Genomic DNA, 17,306 nt, shown 5'->3' with positions numbered 1-17,306 from the left:
GCTATGCTTTATCTTGGCCAGGTCACAGTTGCAAATGAGAACTTGTTCTCAACTAGCCTACCTGGTTAAATAAAGGTTAAATATATATTTTTAAAAAATAATAATAATTGGACCGACCAATCCCGCACATTGGCTAACCGGGCTATCTGCATTATGTCCCGCCACCCACCACCTGCCAACCCCTCTTTTACGCTACTGTTACTCTCTGTTCATCATATATGCATAGTCACTTTAACCATATCTACATGTACATACTACCTCAATCAGCCTGACTAGCCGGTGTCTGTATTTAGCCTCGCTACTTTATAGCCTCGCTACTGTATACAGCCTATCTTTTTACTGTTGTTTTATTTCTTTACTTACCTATTGTTCCCTTAACACCATTTTTGCACTATTGGTTAGAGCCTGTAAGTAAGCATTTCACTGTAAAGTCTACTACACCTGTTGTATTCGGCGCAGGTGACAAATAAACTTAGATTTGTTTTGATTTTAATACGTGTTCCTGTGTGAAATAGGACATGAACTGTATAAGCACCCACACAAATATTACAACTCAAGACACTAACATGAAATTTGTATGGCCACAATGGCTGAAAATGGAAAAATCTTGCAAAATACAAGCAACATTGTGCAAGAGTTATCCATCCCTTGATAAATGCCTTCTAAAATGATTCCCTTGAATTTCAATTTGAGTGAATTGTGAAGACAAGAGCTCAACCACGACTAACTGCTACCACCGCGTGGCCTTGAGTAGTACTACTTTTCTAGAAAGGGGCGGTGAGCAACGTCACAGGGAGTAGGAAGTGAACGAAGCAACAACAAAAAACAATACCCACTGGGTTTCACTAAATAGCACAGCCACGAAGTAAAAAGCTTTATGAAAATAATTATGTGCTTTTTGGCTTTCTTTAAGGTTATTTCTTGGCATAAGGTTAGCAGTGTGGTTAAGGTTAGGGTTAATGTTAGGTTTAATATCACATTTTAAGAAGATCAATTGTAGAAATGGGCGGAGTTTATTACTTTGTGACTGTGGTAGCTAGTGACGACCAAACATTGGTCAACGTGTGGTTGCTTTTGAGAATCAAATGACAGAATTATCCTTATTTTCTTTACTACAAAAATGAATGCACACTTATGAAAATGTTTAGAGCAATAGTAGAGGACAACAGCAAAGACGAACGAAGCAGATGTATGTACAAATAGCTAGCTATCAAGGTGAGTTCTCCATTGTATGTACACGTTTTGTAATTGTTCAGCTATATGACTACTTGTCAGTCAGTTACCGGTGTATGTACTGTAGGCATGCATATATCCATTCGTTTCTACTGTCAGAATTTGTTCCTGAATGCCACAACCTCAAACAGTCTAAATAGCCCAAAGTGAGTGTCATAGAGTAATCAGCATCAGTTTTGTTTTGGTTCTGTCTTGTTGAATGAACTGAAATGTGTCACAAACCTCTATTGAATGCCTGTTGTCTAACGTTACATCATTATCAGACTCTCTCCCCTAGAGAAGGGACCAGTGCCAGGCAATCATGGGACCCCCAGTACTCTTTCCGCTTCTCCACCGCTTGTCCTCCCCCTTACGAACTGTCACCCCAACATGGGGCCGATGGCTCCTCCGCCAGCTACCCCCACCATCCTGCACTCGTACCCCTTGTACCACCTCATTCCCTGGGCTTAACTCCCAACACATCCGCGGTATGTGTGTGGAATCCACCCTCAGCCACATTAAGGAGCTGAGTCCACCAGAGCAGAGGCTGTTGAATAAGCTGTATGAAGGACTGATCTCAGGTCAGCGGGCCAGTCTGGCTGAGTCCATTACCCTGGTGGAGACCCAGCATCCTAGAAAGAAAGAGCTGGCTCAGGTCCTGCTGCAGAGAGTACTGGCCCACAGGAAGGAGCAGGAGAAACAGAACGGAGGGAAACCCCTGGCCTTCAGAGTGGGTTAGTATGTGGATTGTTACGTTCAACATTGTTGTGTCTATGCCCAGTACATAGAATGCACGCAGACCCAATAATATGTGAACATTTGATCTAGTGGCTTGCAGTCCTTAGAGTTGGACCGCTTGAGTTGGTGGCTGCAATGTGGGCTTTTTATTGAAGATGTTTGTACTCGTACTCTTGATGTAGCTAAGTCTAAAATACCAAATGGGGAAGAGTGTGGGCTTGGTGTACGTGCATGTTTGTTCTCTGTAGGTCTGTCTGGCCCACCCGGAGCTGGGAAGTCCACCTTCATTGAGGTGGTGGGGAAGATGCTCACAGGACAAGGACATAAAGTCTCTGTTCTGGCTGTCGACCCCTCATCATGCACTACAGGAGGTATGTTTCCACATCATTCTACATATTCATCGCTGTGTTTGTGCGTGGTATTTCATCAGTGTTGTGGGGTATATGTATTGGTTTAAATGGGTCTGTTAGAATGCCTCGTCATGCCAGACAGACTCTTGCACCGTAATATGTGGGATTTTGTGAACATTGACAACCATTCCTCCTTGTTCAATGTTGTTAAACATAATTTCCTCACCACAGGAGGTTGGTGGCACCTTAATTGGGGAGGACAGGCTCGTGGTAATGGCTGGAGCGGAGTCAGTGGAATGGTATCAAACACATTAAACACATGGTTTTCAGGTGTTTGATGCCGTTCCATTTTCTCTGTTCTGGACATTTATTATGAGCCGTTCTCCCCTCAGCAGCCTCCTGTGTTCCTGACATATATCTTCTTCAAGCTAGGCAAAGGATTATTATTAAATATTGATACCTATACTGATATACTACCACTTTTATACTTTATGTTGGTGTTACGCATAAATCCTCCCCCTCTCCCCAGGGTCTCTGATGGGTGACAAGACTCGTATGACTGAGCTCTCCAGAGACATGAGTGCTTTCATCAGACCCTCCCCCACCTCTGGAACACTGGGAGGAGTCACCCGGACCACCAATGAGGCCATAGTACTGTGTGAGGGGGGTGGCTACGACATCGTTCTGGTAGAAACTGTAGGTGAGGAACTCAATGGTTGAGTCGACTGTTTTTAAAAGCCTCAGAAGGGACACATCTTCACCTGGGATAGGCCACCTGCACAGTTTTTATTGAACCAGATTTAATCTCATTGTGATTCATGCTTTGCATCTTCCACATTACGTGGTTTCTAAAGTCTAAATGGCATAAAGGATACAATTATGAAATGACATATCATAGCTCATAGTTTATTAATAAAAATCCTAAGGTAGATAGCGTTTCATAAATACTTAGTTTCATTGTGTGTTGTGTCCTCAGGCGTAGGCCAGTCAGAGTTTGCTGTGGCTGACATGGTGGACATGTTTGTGTTGCTGATCCCACCAGCAGGGGGCGATGAACTACAGGTCAGACAGGCTGCACTGCACCTCCATCACACTCCCCTGTTACAATGCCATTAAAGAACCAGTGAAAATCTTGTGAAATTTACAGACATTTTTGATCATTTAAATGAATAATATATCCATTGATTCTTGATGAAAATAAATGTCTCATGAGTTTAGTTCAACTGTCTTTATAGCACACTGCTCAAAAAAATTAAGGGAACACTAAAATAACACATCCTAGATCTGAATGAATGAAATATTCTTATTAAATACTTTTTTTTTACATAGTTGAATGTGCTGACAACAAAATCACACAAAAATTATCAATGGAAATCAAATTTATCAACCCATGGAGGTCTGGATTTGGAGTCACACTCAAAATTAAAGTGGAAAACCACACTATAGGCTGATCCAAGTCAAAATTAGGCTCAGTAGTGTGTGTGGCCTCCACGTGCCTGTATGACCTCCCTACAACGCCTGGGCATGCTCCTGATGAGGTGGCAGATGGTCTCCTGAGGGATCTCCTCCCAGACTTGGACTAAAGCATCCGCCAACTCCTGGACAGTCTGTGGTGCAACGTGGCGTTGGTGGATGGAGCGAGACATGATGTCCCAGATGTGCTCAATTGGATTCAGGTCTGGGGAATGGGCGGGCCAGTCCATAGCATCAATGCCTTCCTCTTGCAGGAACTGCTGACACACTCCAGCCACATGAGGTCTAGCATTGTCTTGCATTAGGAGGAACCCAGGGCCAACCGCACCAGCATATGGTCTCACAAGGGGTCTGAGGATCTCATCTCAGTACCTAATGGCAGTCAGGCTACCTCTGGCAAGCACATGGAGGGCTGTGCGGCCCACCAAAAAAATGCCACACCATGACTGACCCACCGCCAAACCGGTCATGCTGGAGGATGTTGCAGGCAGCAGAACGTCCTCCACAGCATCTCCAGACTCTGTCACGTCTGTCATGTGCTCAGTGTGAACCTGCTTTCGTCTGTGAAGAGCACAGGGCGCCAGTGGCGAATTTGCCAATCTTGGTGTTCTCTGGCAAATGCCAAACGTCCTGCACGGTGTTGGGCTGTAAGCACAACCCCCACCTGTGGACGTCGGGCCCTTATACCACCCTCATGGAGTCTGTTTCTGACCATTTGAGCAGACACATGCACATTTGTGGCCTGCTGGAGGTCATTTTGCAGGGCTCTGGCAGTGCTCCTCCTGCTCCTCCTTGCACAAAGGCGGAGGTAGCGGTCCTACTGCTGGGTTGTTGCCCTCCTACAGCCTCCTCTACGTCTCCTGATGTACTGGCCTGTCTCCTGGTAGCGCCTCCATGCTCTGGACACTACGCTGACAGACACAGCAAACCTTCTTGCCACAGCTCGCATTGATGTCCCGTCCTGGATGAGCTGCACTACCTGAGCCACTTGTGTGGGTTGTAGACTCCGTCTCATGCTACCACTAGAGTGAAAGCACCGCCAGCATTCAAAAGTGACGAAAACATCAGCCAGGAAGCATAGGAACTGAGAAGTGGTCTGTGGTTACCACCTGCAGAACCACTCCTTTATTGGGGGTGTCTTGCTAATTGCCTATCATTTCCACCTGTTGTCTATTCCATTTGCACAACAGCATGTGAAATTTATTGTCAATCAGTGTTGCTTCCTAAGTGGACAGTTTGATTTCACAGAAGTGTGATTTACTTGGAGTTACATTGTGTTGTTTAAGTGTTCCCTTTATTTTTTTGAGCAGTGTACATATCTGATTCCTCATGCCTTTCATATTTGCAAAAGAAACAAAATGGTTTCTTTCCACCCTGTTGTCTTCACTTATTCTGTCTCAGGATGCACTTAAGTATTCAAACAGGATCACAGGCTGTCGCACTGTCCATCAATCAGCTTAGACGTATAGACAAGATTTACATCCAATTTCCCCTCTGGAGATCAATAAAGTTGATTCAAAGCACATAGTGTTGGTCACATACACGTATTTAGCAGACGTTATTTCTATCAAAGTGTGGACACACCTACTCATTACATTTTTAAATGTTTGTTCTTTATTTATTATTATTTTCTACATTGTAGACATCAAAACAAATGAAATAACACATGGAATCATGTAGTAACCAACAAAGTGTCAAACAAATCTAAATATTTTTGATTCTTCAAAGTAGCCACCCTTTGCCTTGATGACAGCTTTGCACACTTGGCATTCTCTCAACGAGCTTCACCTGGAATGCTTTTCTAACCGTCTTGAAGGAGTTCCCACATATGCTGAGCACTTGTTGGCTGCTTTTCCTTCACTCTGCGGTCCATCTCATCCCAAACCATCTCAATTGGGTTGAAGTCAGGTGATTGTGGAGGCCAGGTCATCTGATGCAGCACTCCATCACTCTACTTCTTGGTCAAATAGCCCTTACACAGATAGGTGTGTTTGGGTCATTGTCCTGTTGCACAAACCAGGTGGGATGGCGTATCGCTGCAGAATGCTGTGGTAGCCATGCTGGTTAAGTGTACCTTGAATTCTAAATAAATTACTCAGTGTCACCAGCAAAGCATCATCACACCACCTCCTCCATGCTTCACGGTGGGAACTATACATGCGGAAATCATCCCTTCACCTGCTCTGCGTCTCACAAAGACATGGTGGTTGGAACCATAAATCTCAAATTTGAATTCATCAGACCAAAGACAGATTTCCACCGGTCTATTGTTCATTGCTCGTGTTACTGTCTTTTAAGCAAGTTTCTTCTTCTTATTGGTGTCCTTTAGTGGTTTCTTTGCAGCAATTCGACCATGAAGTTGATGTTGAGATGTGTCTGTTACTTGAACTCTGTGAAGCATTTATTTGGGCTGCAATTTATGAACTTATCCTCTGCAGCAGAGGTAACTCTGGGTCTTCCTTTCCTGTGGCGGTCCTCATGAGAGCCAGTTTCATCATAACGCTTGATGGTTTTTGCGACTGAACTTGAAGAAACTATCATAGTTCTTGAAATTTTCCAGATTGACTGACCTTCATGTCTTCAAGTAATGGTGGACTGTTGTTTCTCTTTGCTTATTTGAGCTGTTCTTGCCATAATATGGACTTAGCCCTATTTGGGTAAGACCAACTTCTGTATACCACCCACAACACAACACAACTGATTGGCTCAAACGCATTAAGAAGGAAAGAAATTCCACAAATTAACTTTTAACAAGGCACACCTGTTAATTGAAATGCATTCCAGGTGACTACCTCATGAAGCTGGTTGAGAGAATTCCAAGAGTGTGCAAAGCTGTCATCAAAGCAAAGGGTGCCTACTTTGAAGAATCTCATATACACTACCGTTCAAAAGTTTGGAAAGCTTAGCTTAGAAATGTCCTTGTTTTTGAAAGAAAAGCATTTTTTTCTCTATTAAAATAACATCAAATTGATCCTAAATACAGTGTAGACATTGTTAATGTTGTAAATGACTATTGTAGCTGAAAACGGCTGATTTTTATTGTAATATCTACATAGGCGTACAGAGGCCCATTATCAGCAACCATCACTCCTGTGTTTCAATGGCACGTTGTGTTAGCTAATCCAAGTTTATCATTTTAAAAGGCTAATTGATCATTAGAAAATAATTTTGCAATTATGTTAGTACAGCTGAAAACTGTTGTTCGGATTAAAGTTGTATTAAAACTCACCTTATTTAGACTAGTTTAGTATCTGGAGCATCAGCATTTGTGGGTTCGATTACAGGCTCAAAATGGCCAGAAACAACTTTCATCTGAAACTCGTCAGTCTATTCTTGTTCTGACAAATGAAGGCTATTCCATGTGAGAAATTGCCAAGAAACTGAAGATCTCGTACAAAACTGTGTACTACTCCCTTCACAGAACAGCGCAAACTGGCTGAGAAACAGACGCCTCACAAGTCCTCAACTGGCAGCTTAATTAAATAGTACCCGCAAAACACCGGTCTCAACATCAACAGTGAAGAGGCGACTCTGGGATGCTGGCCTTCTAGGCAGAGCTCCTCTGTCCAGTGTCTGTGTTCTTTTACCCATCTTAATCTTTTCTTTTTATTGGCCAGTCTGAGATATGGCTTTTTCTTTGCAGCTCTGCCTAGAAGGCCAGCATCCTGGAGTCGCCTCTTCACTGTTGATGTTGAGACTGGTGTTTTTCGGGTACTATTTAATGAAGCTGCTAGTTGAGGACTTGTGAGGCGTATGAAATGGGTAAAACGGTATGTAAACATTATTAAAGTGACCAGTGTTCCATGACTATGTACATAGGGCAAGCAGCCTCTAAGGTGCGGGGTTGAGTAACCGGGTGGTAGCCATCTAGGGACATTTTGTAAAGTTCAGGGCACAGTACTGAATCTGTGTGTGTTCTCCATTGCCAGGGCATTAAGCGAGGCATCATAGAGAAGGCAGACCTGGTGGTGGTCACTAAAGCAGACGGAGACCTGTTAGTTCCAGCCAGGAGAATCCAGGCAGAGTATACCAGCGCTCTGAAACTGCTCAGGAAGAAATCAAAGTCCTGGAACCCTAAGGTGGGTTGTATTGGGTTGAATGTTTTTTGTCTGAGTGGTAGTGCGAAGGGGTTAAACTTAGTGGGGCAAAAAAGTATTTAGTCGGCCACCAATTGTGCAAGTTCTCCCACTTAAAAAGATGAGAGAGGCCTGTAATTTTCATCATAGTTACACTTCAACTATGACAGACAAAATGAGAGAGAAAAATCCAGAAAATCACATTGTAGGATTTTTTATTAATTTATTTGCAAATTATGGTGGAAAATAAGCTTTTGGTCACCTACAAACAAGCAAGATTTCTGTCTCTCACAGACCTGTAACTTCTTCTTTAAGAGGCTCCTCTGTCCTCCACTCATTACCTGTATTAATGGCACCTGTTTGAACTTGTTATCAGTATAAAAGACACCTGTCCACAACCTCAAACAGTCACACTCCAAACTCCACTATGGGCAAGACCAAAGAGCTGTCAAAGGACACCATAAACAAAATTGTAGACCTGCACCAGGCTGGGAAGACTGAATCTGCAATAGGTAAGCAGCTTGGTTTGAAGAAATCAACTGTGGGAGCAATTATTAGGAAATGGAAGACATACAAGACCACTGATAATCTCCCTCGACCTGGGGCTCCACGCAAGATCTCACCCCGTGGGGTCAAAATGATCACAAGAACGGTGAGCAAAAATACCAGAACCACACGGTGGGACCTAGTGAATTACCTGCAGAGAGCTGGGACCAAAGAAACAAAGCCTACCATCAGTAACACACTACGCCACCAGGGACTCAAATCCTGCAGTGCCAGAGGTGTCCCCCTGCTTAAGCCAGTACATGTCCAGGCCCGTCTGAAGTTTGCTAGAGAGCATTTGGATGATCCAGAAGAAGATTGGGAGAATGTCATATGGTCAGATGAAACCAAGATAGACCTTTTGGTAAAAACTCAACTCGTCGTGTTTGGAGGACAAAGAATTCTGAGTTGCATCCAAAGAACTCCATACCTACTGTGAAGCATGGGGGTGGAAACATCATGCTTTGGGGCTGTTTTTCTGCAAAAGGGACCAGGACGACTGATCCGTGTAAAGGAAAGAATGAATGGGGCCATGTATCGTAAGATTTTGAGTGAAAACCTCCTTCCATCAGCAAGGGCATTGAAGATGAAACGTGGCTGGGTCTTTCAGCATGACAATGATCCCAAACACACCGCCTGGGCAACGAAGGAGTGGCTTCGTAAGAAGCATTTCAAGGTCCTGGAGTGGCCTAGCCAGTCTCCAGATCTCAACCCCATAGAAAATCTTTGGAGAGAGTTGAAAGTCTGTGTTGCCCAGCAACAGCCCCAAAACATCACTGCTCTAGAGGAGATCTGCATGGAGGAATGGGTCAAAATACCAGCAACAGTGTGTGAAGACTTACAGAAAATGTTTGACCTCTGTCATTGCCAACAAAGGGTATATAACAAAGTATTGAGATAAACTTTTGTTATTGACCAAATACTTATTTTCCACCATAATTTGCAAATAAATTCATTAAACATCCTACAATGTGATTTTCTGGATTTTTTTTCTCATTTTGTCTGTCATAGTTGAAGTGTACCTATGATGAAAATTAGGCCTCTCTCATCTTTTTAAGTGGGAGAACTTGCACAATTGGTGGCTGACTAAATACTTTTTTGCCCCACTGTATATAGAAAAGTGCTTCAAATAGCTGCTCAGGAAGAAGTCCAAGACCTGGAACGTGGTTAGTGTTGTGTGGGTTTGTGCTCATACCTTCATGTGCACAGAATTAAGAAATACAAACAGATAATGAGAAATAAATGCATACCTACAAAAAATAGGCATATTGCCTCAAACTCCAGGTAACTCGGGGTTGGAACCTGATGTTCTTCTTCATATCCTCTATTGGAGAGCTGTGTTACATTTCCTCTGAAAATCATTTTTTGCCACCCTCAACTCTCCATACGCACACATCACCAGAACCGACAGGCCGTGCCACTGTACAGCGAGGTCAGCTGACCCGGGGGAGAGGGATTAATGTGATGTCATCATCAGGGCACTCTAGTCTGTCGCAGTGTTCCCGGGGTGGGGAGGGGGTGCTCTCTGCATGTCTCCCGCCCTGGGCCGAGCGTTGTGGCGTTGTCTCTTTGTCTCAGACCGACTGCGTGCGGCCCAATGCAGCATCTGCCCACCTGGCAACCTGCCAAAGTCCCCTACCGCCACCCACCCACCCTTCTCCCTCCATCCCCCTCTTCCTCTTCCTCCCCACTCTGAATAGAGAGCTGCTGTGTCATGTATTTTCCTGATTAGCAGCCCACCCACTCAGATGAAAGACTCCCAGACCTGTCTCGCTCTCTGGTTCTCTGTCTCTCTCGCTTCTTTTTCCAATTTTCTGTCTCTCCCTCTCTCCCTTTCTCTCTCTCTCCCTTTCTCTCTCTCTCCCTTTCTCTCTCTCTGTTTTTCTGTCTCTATTTCTCTCCACCTCTCTCTCTCTCTTCATCTCCATCTATCTCATCTCTCTCTGTTTTGCTCCATTTGTCTCTCTCGCTCTCTGGCCCTGTTCCTCTTTCCACTAGTACCAGAGGCAGCAACACTGACTTCAGGACAGGAGATATCCACCACAGTGATTTTAATGGGTCTCCACATGATTCCTCCTCTGCCATATCTCAATATTAGGTTCAGGGGAGGGTACTTTGGAAGGCCCCCTTCTAGCAGATGAATCATTTTGACTGTAGCTTTGTAAGACATTTCTACAGTATTTCCCCATGTCAGAAACACATTTCTATTGGCACACTTGAATTGTAAATAGACCAATTTAGGAATGACTAGATAGAATACAGCTTGATAGAGTATTGCACCATTGAGATATGACTTCACACAGTTCCCTTTTTGTAGTGCCCTCACTCTCATTCAAGCACTGGTCAATACTGAGTTGTTTAGCCCTTAAATCACTGGTGTTGTCTGGACAGGCCTGAGGTGAATATGGGAATACAGAGACCCCACTGGGTGTGTGATATCTGTGGTGTGTCACTGTGCCTGCATGGGCATATGGGGGGATTGATTACCAACTGCATGGGGGTCCACACATGTGTGTTCACATACAGTACCAGTAAAAAGTTTGGACACACCTACTCATTCCAGTGTTTTCCTTATTTGTACTATTTTCTACATTGTAGAATAATAGTGAAGACATCAAAACTATGAAATAACACATATGGAATCATGTAGTAACCAAAAAAGTGTTAAACAAATCAAAATATATTTGAGATTTGAGATTCTTCAAAGTAGCCACCCTTTGCCTTGATGACAGCTTTGCAAACGCTTGGCATTCTCTCAACCAGCTTCATGAGGTAGTCATCTGTTTCAATTAACAGGTGTGCCTTGTTAAAAGTTAATTTGTGGAATTTCTTACCTTCTTAATGTGTTTGAGCCCATCAGTTGTGTTGTGACAAGGTAGGGGGGGTATACAGAAGATATCCCTATTTGGTAAAGACCAAGTCCATATTATGGCAAGAACAGCTCAGATAAAGAGAAATGACAATCCATCATTACTTCAGGACATGAAGGTCAGTCAATCTGGAAAATGTCTAGAACTTAAAAAAAAAAACATCAAGCGCTATGATGAAACTGGCTCTTATGAGGACCACAGGAATGGAAGACCCAGAGTTACCTCTGCTGCAGAGGATTAGTTCATTAGAGTTACCAGCCTCAGAAATTGCAGCCCAAATAAATGCTTCAGAGTTCAGGTAACAGATACATCTCAACATCAACTGTTCAGAGGAGACTGTGTGAATCAGGTCGAATTGCTGCAAGAAACCACTACTAAAGGACACCAATAATAAGAAGAGACTTGCTTGGTCCAAGAAACCCGAGCAATGGACATTAGACCAGTGGAAATCTGTCCTTTGAGATGTTTGGTTCCAACCGTTGTTTCTTTGTGAGACGTAGACTAGTTGAATGGATGATCTCCACATGTGTGGTTCCCACCGTGAAGCATGGAGGAGGAGGTGTGATGGTGTGGGGGTGCTTTGCTGGTGACACTGTGATTTATTTAGAATTCAAGGTACACTTAACCAGCATGGCTACCACAGCATTCTGCAGCGATATGCCATCCCATCTGGTTTGCGCTTAGTGGGACTATCATTTGTTTTTCAACAGGACAATGACCCAACACACGTCCAGGCTGTGTAAGAGCTTTTTGATCAAGAAGGAGAGTGATGGAGTGCTGAATCAGATGACCTGGCCTCCACAATCACCTGACCTCAACCCAATTGAGATGGTTTGGGTTGAGTTGGACCGCAGAGTGAAGGATAAGCATCCAACAAGTGCTCAGCATATGTGGGAACCACTTCAAGACTGTTGGAAAAGCGTTCCAGGTGAAGCTCGTTGAGAGAATGCCAAGAGTACAAAGCTGTCATCAACACAAAGGGTGGCTACTTAGAAGAATCTAAAATATATTTAGATTTTTTTTTAAATTGGTCACTACATGATTCCATATGTGTTATTTCATAGTTTTGATGTCTTCACTATTATTCTACAATGTAGAAAATAGTCAAAATAATGAAAAACCCTTGAATGAGTAGGTGTGTCCAGACGTTTGACTAGTACCATATGTGAGAGTATATGTATGTCTGTATGCACTGTGTGTGTGTGGGTGGGGGGGGGGGGGGGGGGGGCTTGTATTACTATCCTTGTGGGTACTGAAAATCCCCAAAGTCCATATAATGTGTGTGTGTGTGTGTGGTTCTCCCCCCCACCAGGTAGTGCGTGTGTCATCCCAGACAGGCGAGGGTGTAGCAGAGCTGTGGGGTAAGATGGAGGCCTTCCGCTCAGCCACCCTGTCCAGCGGGGACTTCCAGGACAGACGTAGGGCCCAGCACAAGGTGTGGATGTGGAGCCTGATCCAGGAGAATGTCCTGAGGCACTTCCAGGAACACCCTGCCGTCAGGGGGGAGCTACCCCAGCTAGAGGACAGGGTCACCAGGGGAGCTATATCACCGGGCCTGGCGGCTGATCTGTTACTGAAGGCCTTCACCTCTTCTTCATCATCCTCCTCCTCACAGTGACCTAGCTGAAGTGGAGATCTAATACCAACAGAATTATCCATATACTGTAATATTGATTACACTTCTCGCCTTGTCTCTCAGGTCACTGCTCTTTAAGGACTGTTGATTGTTGATGAGAGAAGGGAAGGAATTCTAGGTCTTGGTCCCCCTCCCAATCCCACACACAACACACTGCCTTCAAATTGAAACACTGACCTACTTCCTCATATAAGACTTGACATTGCCGTTTATTGGTTTATACTTGAAGAGTATCAATGGATGCAGTTTTATAGATTTTATCATAATCAATGAGTTGAATAAATTATTAAATTAATTATATAGTGGTGGGCGTTTTCTGTTGCTGAAATGTTTGTGTGGGGACGTAGCTGCTGAACCAGGGCTAGGAAGCTTTGTGTGGGGACGTAGCTGCTGAACCAGGGCTAGGAAGCTTTGTGTGGGGAGATTGGAAACCCAAATTGGTCTACACGGACAAGTTCTGGCCTGGTTTAGATCTTATCTGTCGGAAAGATATCAGTTTGTCTCTGTGAATGGTTTGTCCTCTGACAAATCAACTGTACATTTCGGTGTTCCTCAAGGTTCCGTTTTAGGACCACTTGTTTTCACTATATATTTTACCTCTTGGGGATGTCATTCGAAAACATAATGTTAACTTTCACTGCTATGCGGATGACACACAGCTGTACATTTCAATGAAACATGGTGAAGCCCCAAAATTGCTAGAAGCCTGTGTTTCAGACATAAGGAAGTGGATGGCTGCAAACTTTCTACTTTTAAACTCTGACAAAACAGAGATGCTTGTTCTAGGTCCCAAGAAACAAAGAGATCTTCTGTTGAATCTGACAATTAATCTTAATGGTTGTACAGTCGTCTCAAATGAAACTGTGAAGGACCTCGGCGTTACTCTGGGCCCTGATCTCTCTTTTGACGAACAAGGACAGCTTTTTTCCATCTACGTAACATTGCAAAAATCAGAAACTTTCTGTCCAAAAATGATGCAGAAAAATTAATCCATGCTTTTGTTACTTCTAGGTTAGACTACTGCAATTCTCTACTTTCCGGCTACCCGGATAAAGCACTAAATAAACTTCAGTTAGTGCTAAATACGGCTGCTAGAATCCTGACTAGATCCAAAAAATGTGATCATATTACTCCAGCGCTTGCCTCCCTACACTGGCTTCCTGTTAAGGCAAGGGCTGATTTCAAGGTTTTACTGCTAACCTACAAAGCATTACATGGGCTTGCTCCTACCTATCTCTCTGATTTGGTCCTGCCGTACATACCTACACGTACGCTACGGTCACAAGAAGCAGGCCTCCTAATTGTCCCTAGAATTTCTAAGCAAACAGCTGAAAGCAGGGCTTTCTCCTATAGAGCTCCATTTTTATGGAATGGTCTGCCTACCCATGTGAGAGACGTAGACTCGGTCTCAACCTTTAAGTCTTTACTGAAGACTCATCTCTTCAGTGGGTCATATGATTGAGTGTAGTCTGGCCCGGGAGTATGAAGGTGAACGGAAAGGCTCTGGAGCCCTTGCTGTCTCTGCCTGGCCGGTTCCCCTCTTTCCACTGGGATTCTTTGCCTCTAACCCTATTACAGGGGCTGAGTCACTGGCTTGCTGGTGCTCTTTCATGCCGTCCCTAGGAGGGGTGCGTCACTTGAGTGGGTTGAGTCACTGATGTGATCTTCCTGTCTGGGTTGGCGTCCCCCCTTGGGTTGTGCCGTGGCGGAGATCTTTGTGGGCTATACTTGGCCTTGTCTCAAGATGGTAAGTTGGTGGTTGAAGATATCCCTCTAGTGGTGTGGGGGCTGTGCTTTGGCAAAGTGGGTGTGGTTATATCCTTCCTGTTTGGCCCTGTCTGGGGTATCATCGGATGGGGCCACAGTGTCTCCTGACCCCTCCTGTCTCAGCCTCCAGTATTTATGCTGCAATAGTTTATGTGTCGGGGGGCTAGGGTCAGTTTGTTATATCTGGAGTACCTCTCCTGCCTTATCCGGTGTCCTGTGTGAATTTAAGTATGCTCTCTCTAATTCTCTCTTTCTCTCATTCTTTCTCTCTCTCGGAGGACCTGAGCCCTAGGACCATGCCTCAGGACTACCTGGCACGATGACTCCTTGCTGTCCCCAGTCCACCTGGCCGTGCTGCTCCTCCAGTTTCAACTGTTCTACCTGCGGCTATGGAGCCTGACCTGTTCACCGGATGTGCTACCTGTCCCAGACCCGCTGTTTTCAACTCTCTAGAGACAGCAGGAGTGGTAGAGATACTCTTAATGATCGGCTATGAAAAGCCAACTGACATTTACTCCTGAGGTGCTGCACCCTCGACAACTACTGTGATTATTATTATTTGACCATGCTGGTCATTTATGAACATTTGAACATCTTGGCCATGTTCTGTTATAATCTCCACCCGGCAAAGCCAGAAGAGGACTGGCCACCCCTCATAGCCTGGTTCCTCTCTAGGTTTCTTCCTAGGTTTTGGCCTTTCTAGGGAGTTTTCCTAGCCACCGTGCTTCTACACCTGCATTGCTCGCTGTTTGGGGTTTTAGGCTGGGTTTCTGTACAGCACTTTGAGATATCAGCTGATGTACGAAGGGCTGTATAAATACATTTTATTTTATTTTATTTGGGGACATAGCTGCTGAACCAGGGCTATTAAGCTTTGTGTGGGGACGTAGCTGCTGAACCAGGGCCAGGAAGCTTTGTATGGGGACGTAGCTGCTGAACCAGGGCCAGGAAGCCCTGTGTGGGGACGTAGCTGCTGAACCAGGGCTAGGAAACTTTGTGTGGGGGGCGTAGCTGCTGAACCAGGGCTAGGAAGCGTTGTTTGGGGACGTAGCTGCTGAACCAGGGCTAGGAAGCGTTGTGTGGGGACGTAGCAGATGAACCAGGACTAGGAAGCTTTGTTTGGGGACGTAGCTGCTGAACCAGGGCTAGGAAGCTTTGTTTGTGGACATAGCTGCTGAACCAGGGCTAGGAAGCGTTGTGTGGAGGTGTAGCTGCTGAACCAAGGAAGCTTCTGAACATGACAACTTTTTAATACAAGCGTCATATCATTCCCGTTGTCCTGGTAAAGTTTTACATTTAATCCAGACAAAATTACCACATTTTTGCAATGATGCCACTTGACCACCAGATGTCCCCATAACTTCACAACCTCATCTAAACCATTATTATAATGACTGGCCCGAGAGCCAGCCTCCACCCCTCCACCGCTCCTCCCCTCAGGATGTGCTGGGTGACAGGTCAGAGAGGCTGCTAGGACACCAGATCCTTCTTCCCTGGAGCTCTGAGGACACCATGGTAATCCTTCACATCCATCCTCCATGCCAGTCAGAGCCGGGCTTCAAGCAGATACTAGGCTACCTACGTACCGCTGGGCAGAGGAATGATCAAAGAGACAGTAGTATTATCATAAAGCGTCCGTTACACCAGCCCAGGGCACAGTAGGCATCAACCTCTGTAAATAAAAAATAAATTAAAAAACAGTGGGAATTGCCCTCATCGTACAGCGCCAGTGTAAAGTTTGTAAAGGACAGTCTGTACATAGTGGGGAGAAAACTGCTTCTATGCTGCAGTCCAAAGCCACAAACCTATGTTTGTTGTTAGGAAAGAATCCCTGGATTCTTAGTCAAATCCGTCCCAGTCCCCCCCGATTATTCCATCCACTTCCATCTTTCCTTGATCGTTTACATCTGTCTGTTCCGGAGAAGTGAGCCCCAGCCTCCAGAGTCTCTCTGCTCGCAGGTTGGCGGTCGTTTGCTCCTGTCTGCGCCTGGAGGAAGACTGCCCCCTGAATGCAGATGGATTCATTAGGCTTTGAGTAACACCCTTCCCCTTCATCACACTGTCTCTCTCTCTCACACACACACACACACACACACACAGTACTGCTCTAGGGAACAGTCAGTCCTAGCTTAATCTCTGGACACACACACACACAACGTACACTAGGCTTCAGTGTAAACACCCCGATGCGGTTTCTCAGTGGAAAGATTAACTCAAATGCTGTCGTATCATGTTCAACATTCAGCCATTTTAGCCCAAACACAGACCAGCCCACATGTGTTTACCATTTAGAGACATTTCTTTAATGTAAGCACAGGACATGGACACGGTCTTTGATGGGGTCGGAGTGGGATTTTCCATTTCTCAAGACTTGGATTGATGCTTTGTGTGTCCGTCAGAGCGGCGGTCCATCCCCACATTTTCATCCAACACACAAACGTCTCTTTATTTGAAATTGTGTTTAATTGCAGTCCAAACCCAGCTCCACTTGACAACGTCTGCAAATGATGACTAATTACATAACAACGTACTCCTTATGAATGGTTAGTAGTAGAGCGTTGTCGTAGCGACATGACAGTCACATTCCTATGAGTGTTGTTTCAATAAATAAAGACAACCAAGTCTTATTGTTAGAAATGCA

General features: G+C 44.7%; 1 protein-coding gene across 2 annotated transcripts; it reads left to right on the top strand.

Moving 5' to 3' along the window:
• The first annotated feature begins 793 nt into the window (after positions 1 to 793).
• Positions 794 to 13,193, top strand: LOC110534531 (methylmalonic aciduria type A homolog, mitochondrial). 2 transcript variants are annotated; one of them, XR_016483899.1, is made up of 8 exons: positions 794 to 1,215; positions 1,497 to 1,946; positions 2,199 to 2,321; positions 2,830 to 3,000; positions 3,277 to 3,362; positions 7,417 to 7,543; positions 7,703 to 7,852; positions 12,575 to 13,193. XR_016483899.1 is itself a non-coding variant. In XM_021619421.3 (7 exons), exons 2-7 carry the CDS (start codon positions 1,535 to 1,537, stop codon positions 12,878 to 12,880), a joined length of 1,248 nt encoding a protein of 415 aa, XP_021475096.3. In that variant the 5' UTR covers positions 794 to 1,215; positions 1,497 to 1,534; the 3' UTR covers positions 12,881 to 13,193. The 2 variants fall into 2 exon arrangements, 1 of the variants encoding a protein (XP_021475096.3); XM_021619421.3 differs by lacking the exon at positions 7,417 to 7,543.
• The last annotated feature ends 4,113 nt before the right edge of the window (positions 13,194 to 17,306 follow it).

Source organism: Oncorhynchus mykiss, chromosome 10, assembly GCF_057628025.1.
Source record: "Oncorhynchus mykiss isolate SJ-2025 chromosome 10, ASM5762802v1, whole genome shotgun sequence".
Lineage (NCBI taxonomy): Eukaryota > Metazoa > Chordata > Actinopteri > Salmoniformes > Salmonidae > Oncorhynchus > Oncorhynchus mykiss.
This window is presented reverse-complemented; position numbering and strand designations above follow the sequence as displayed.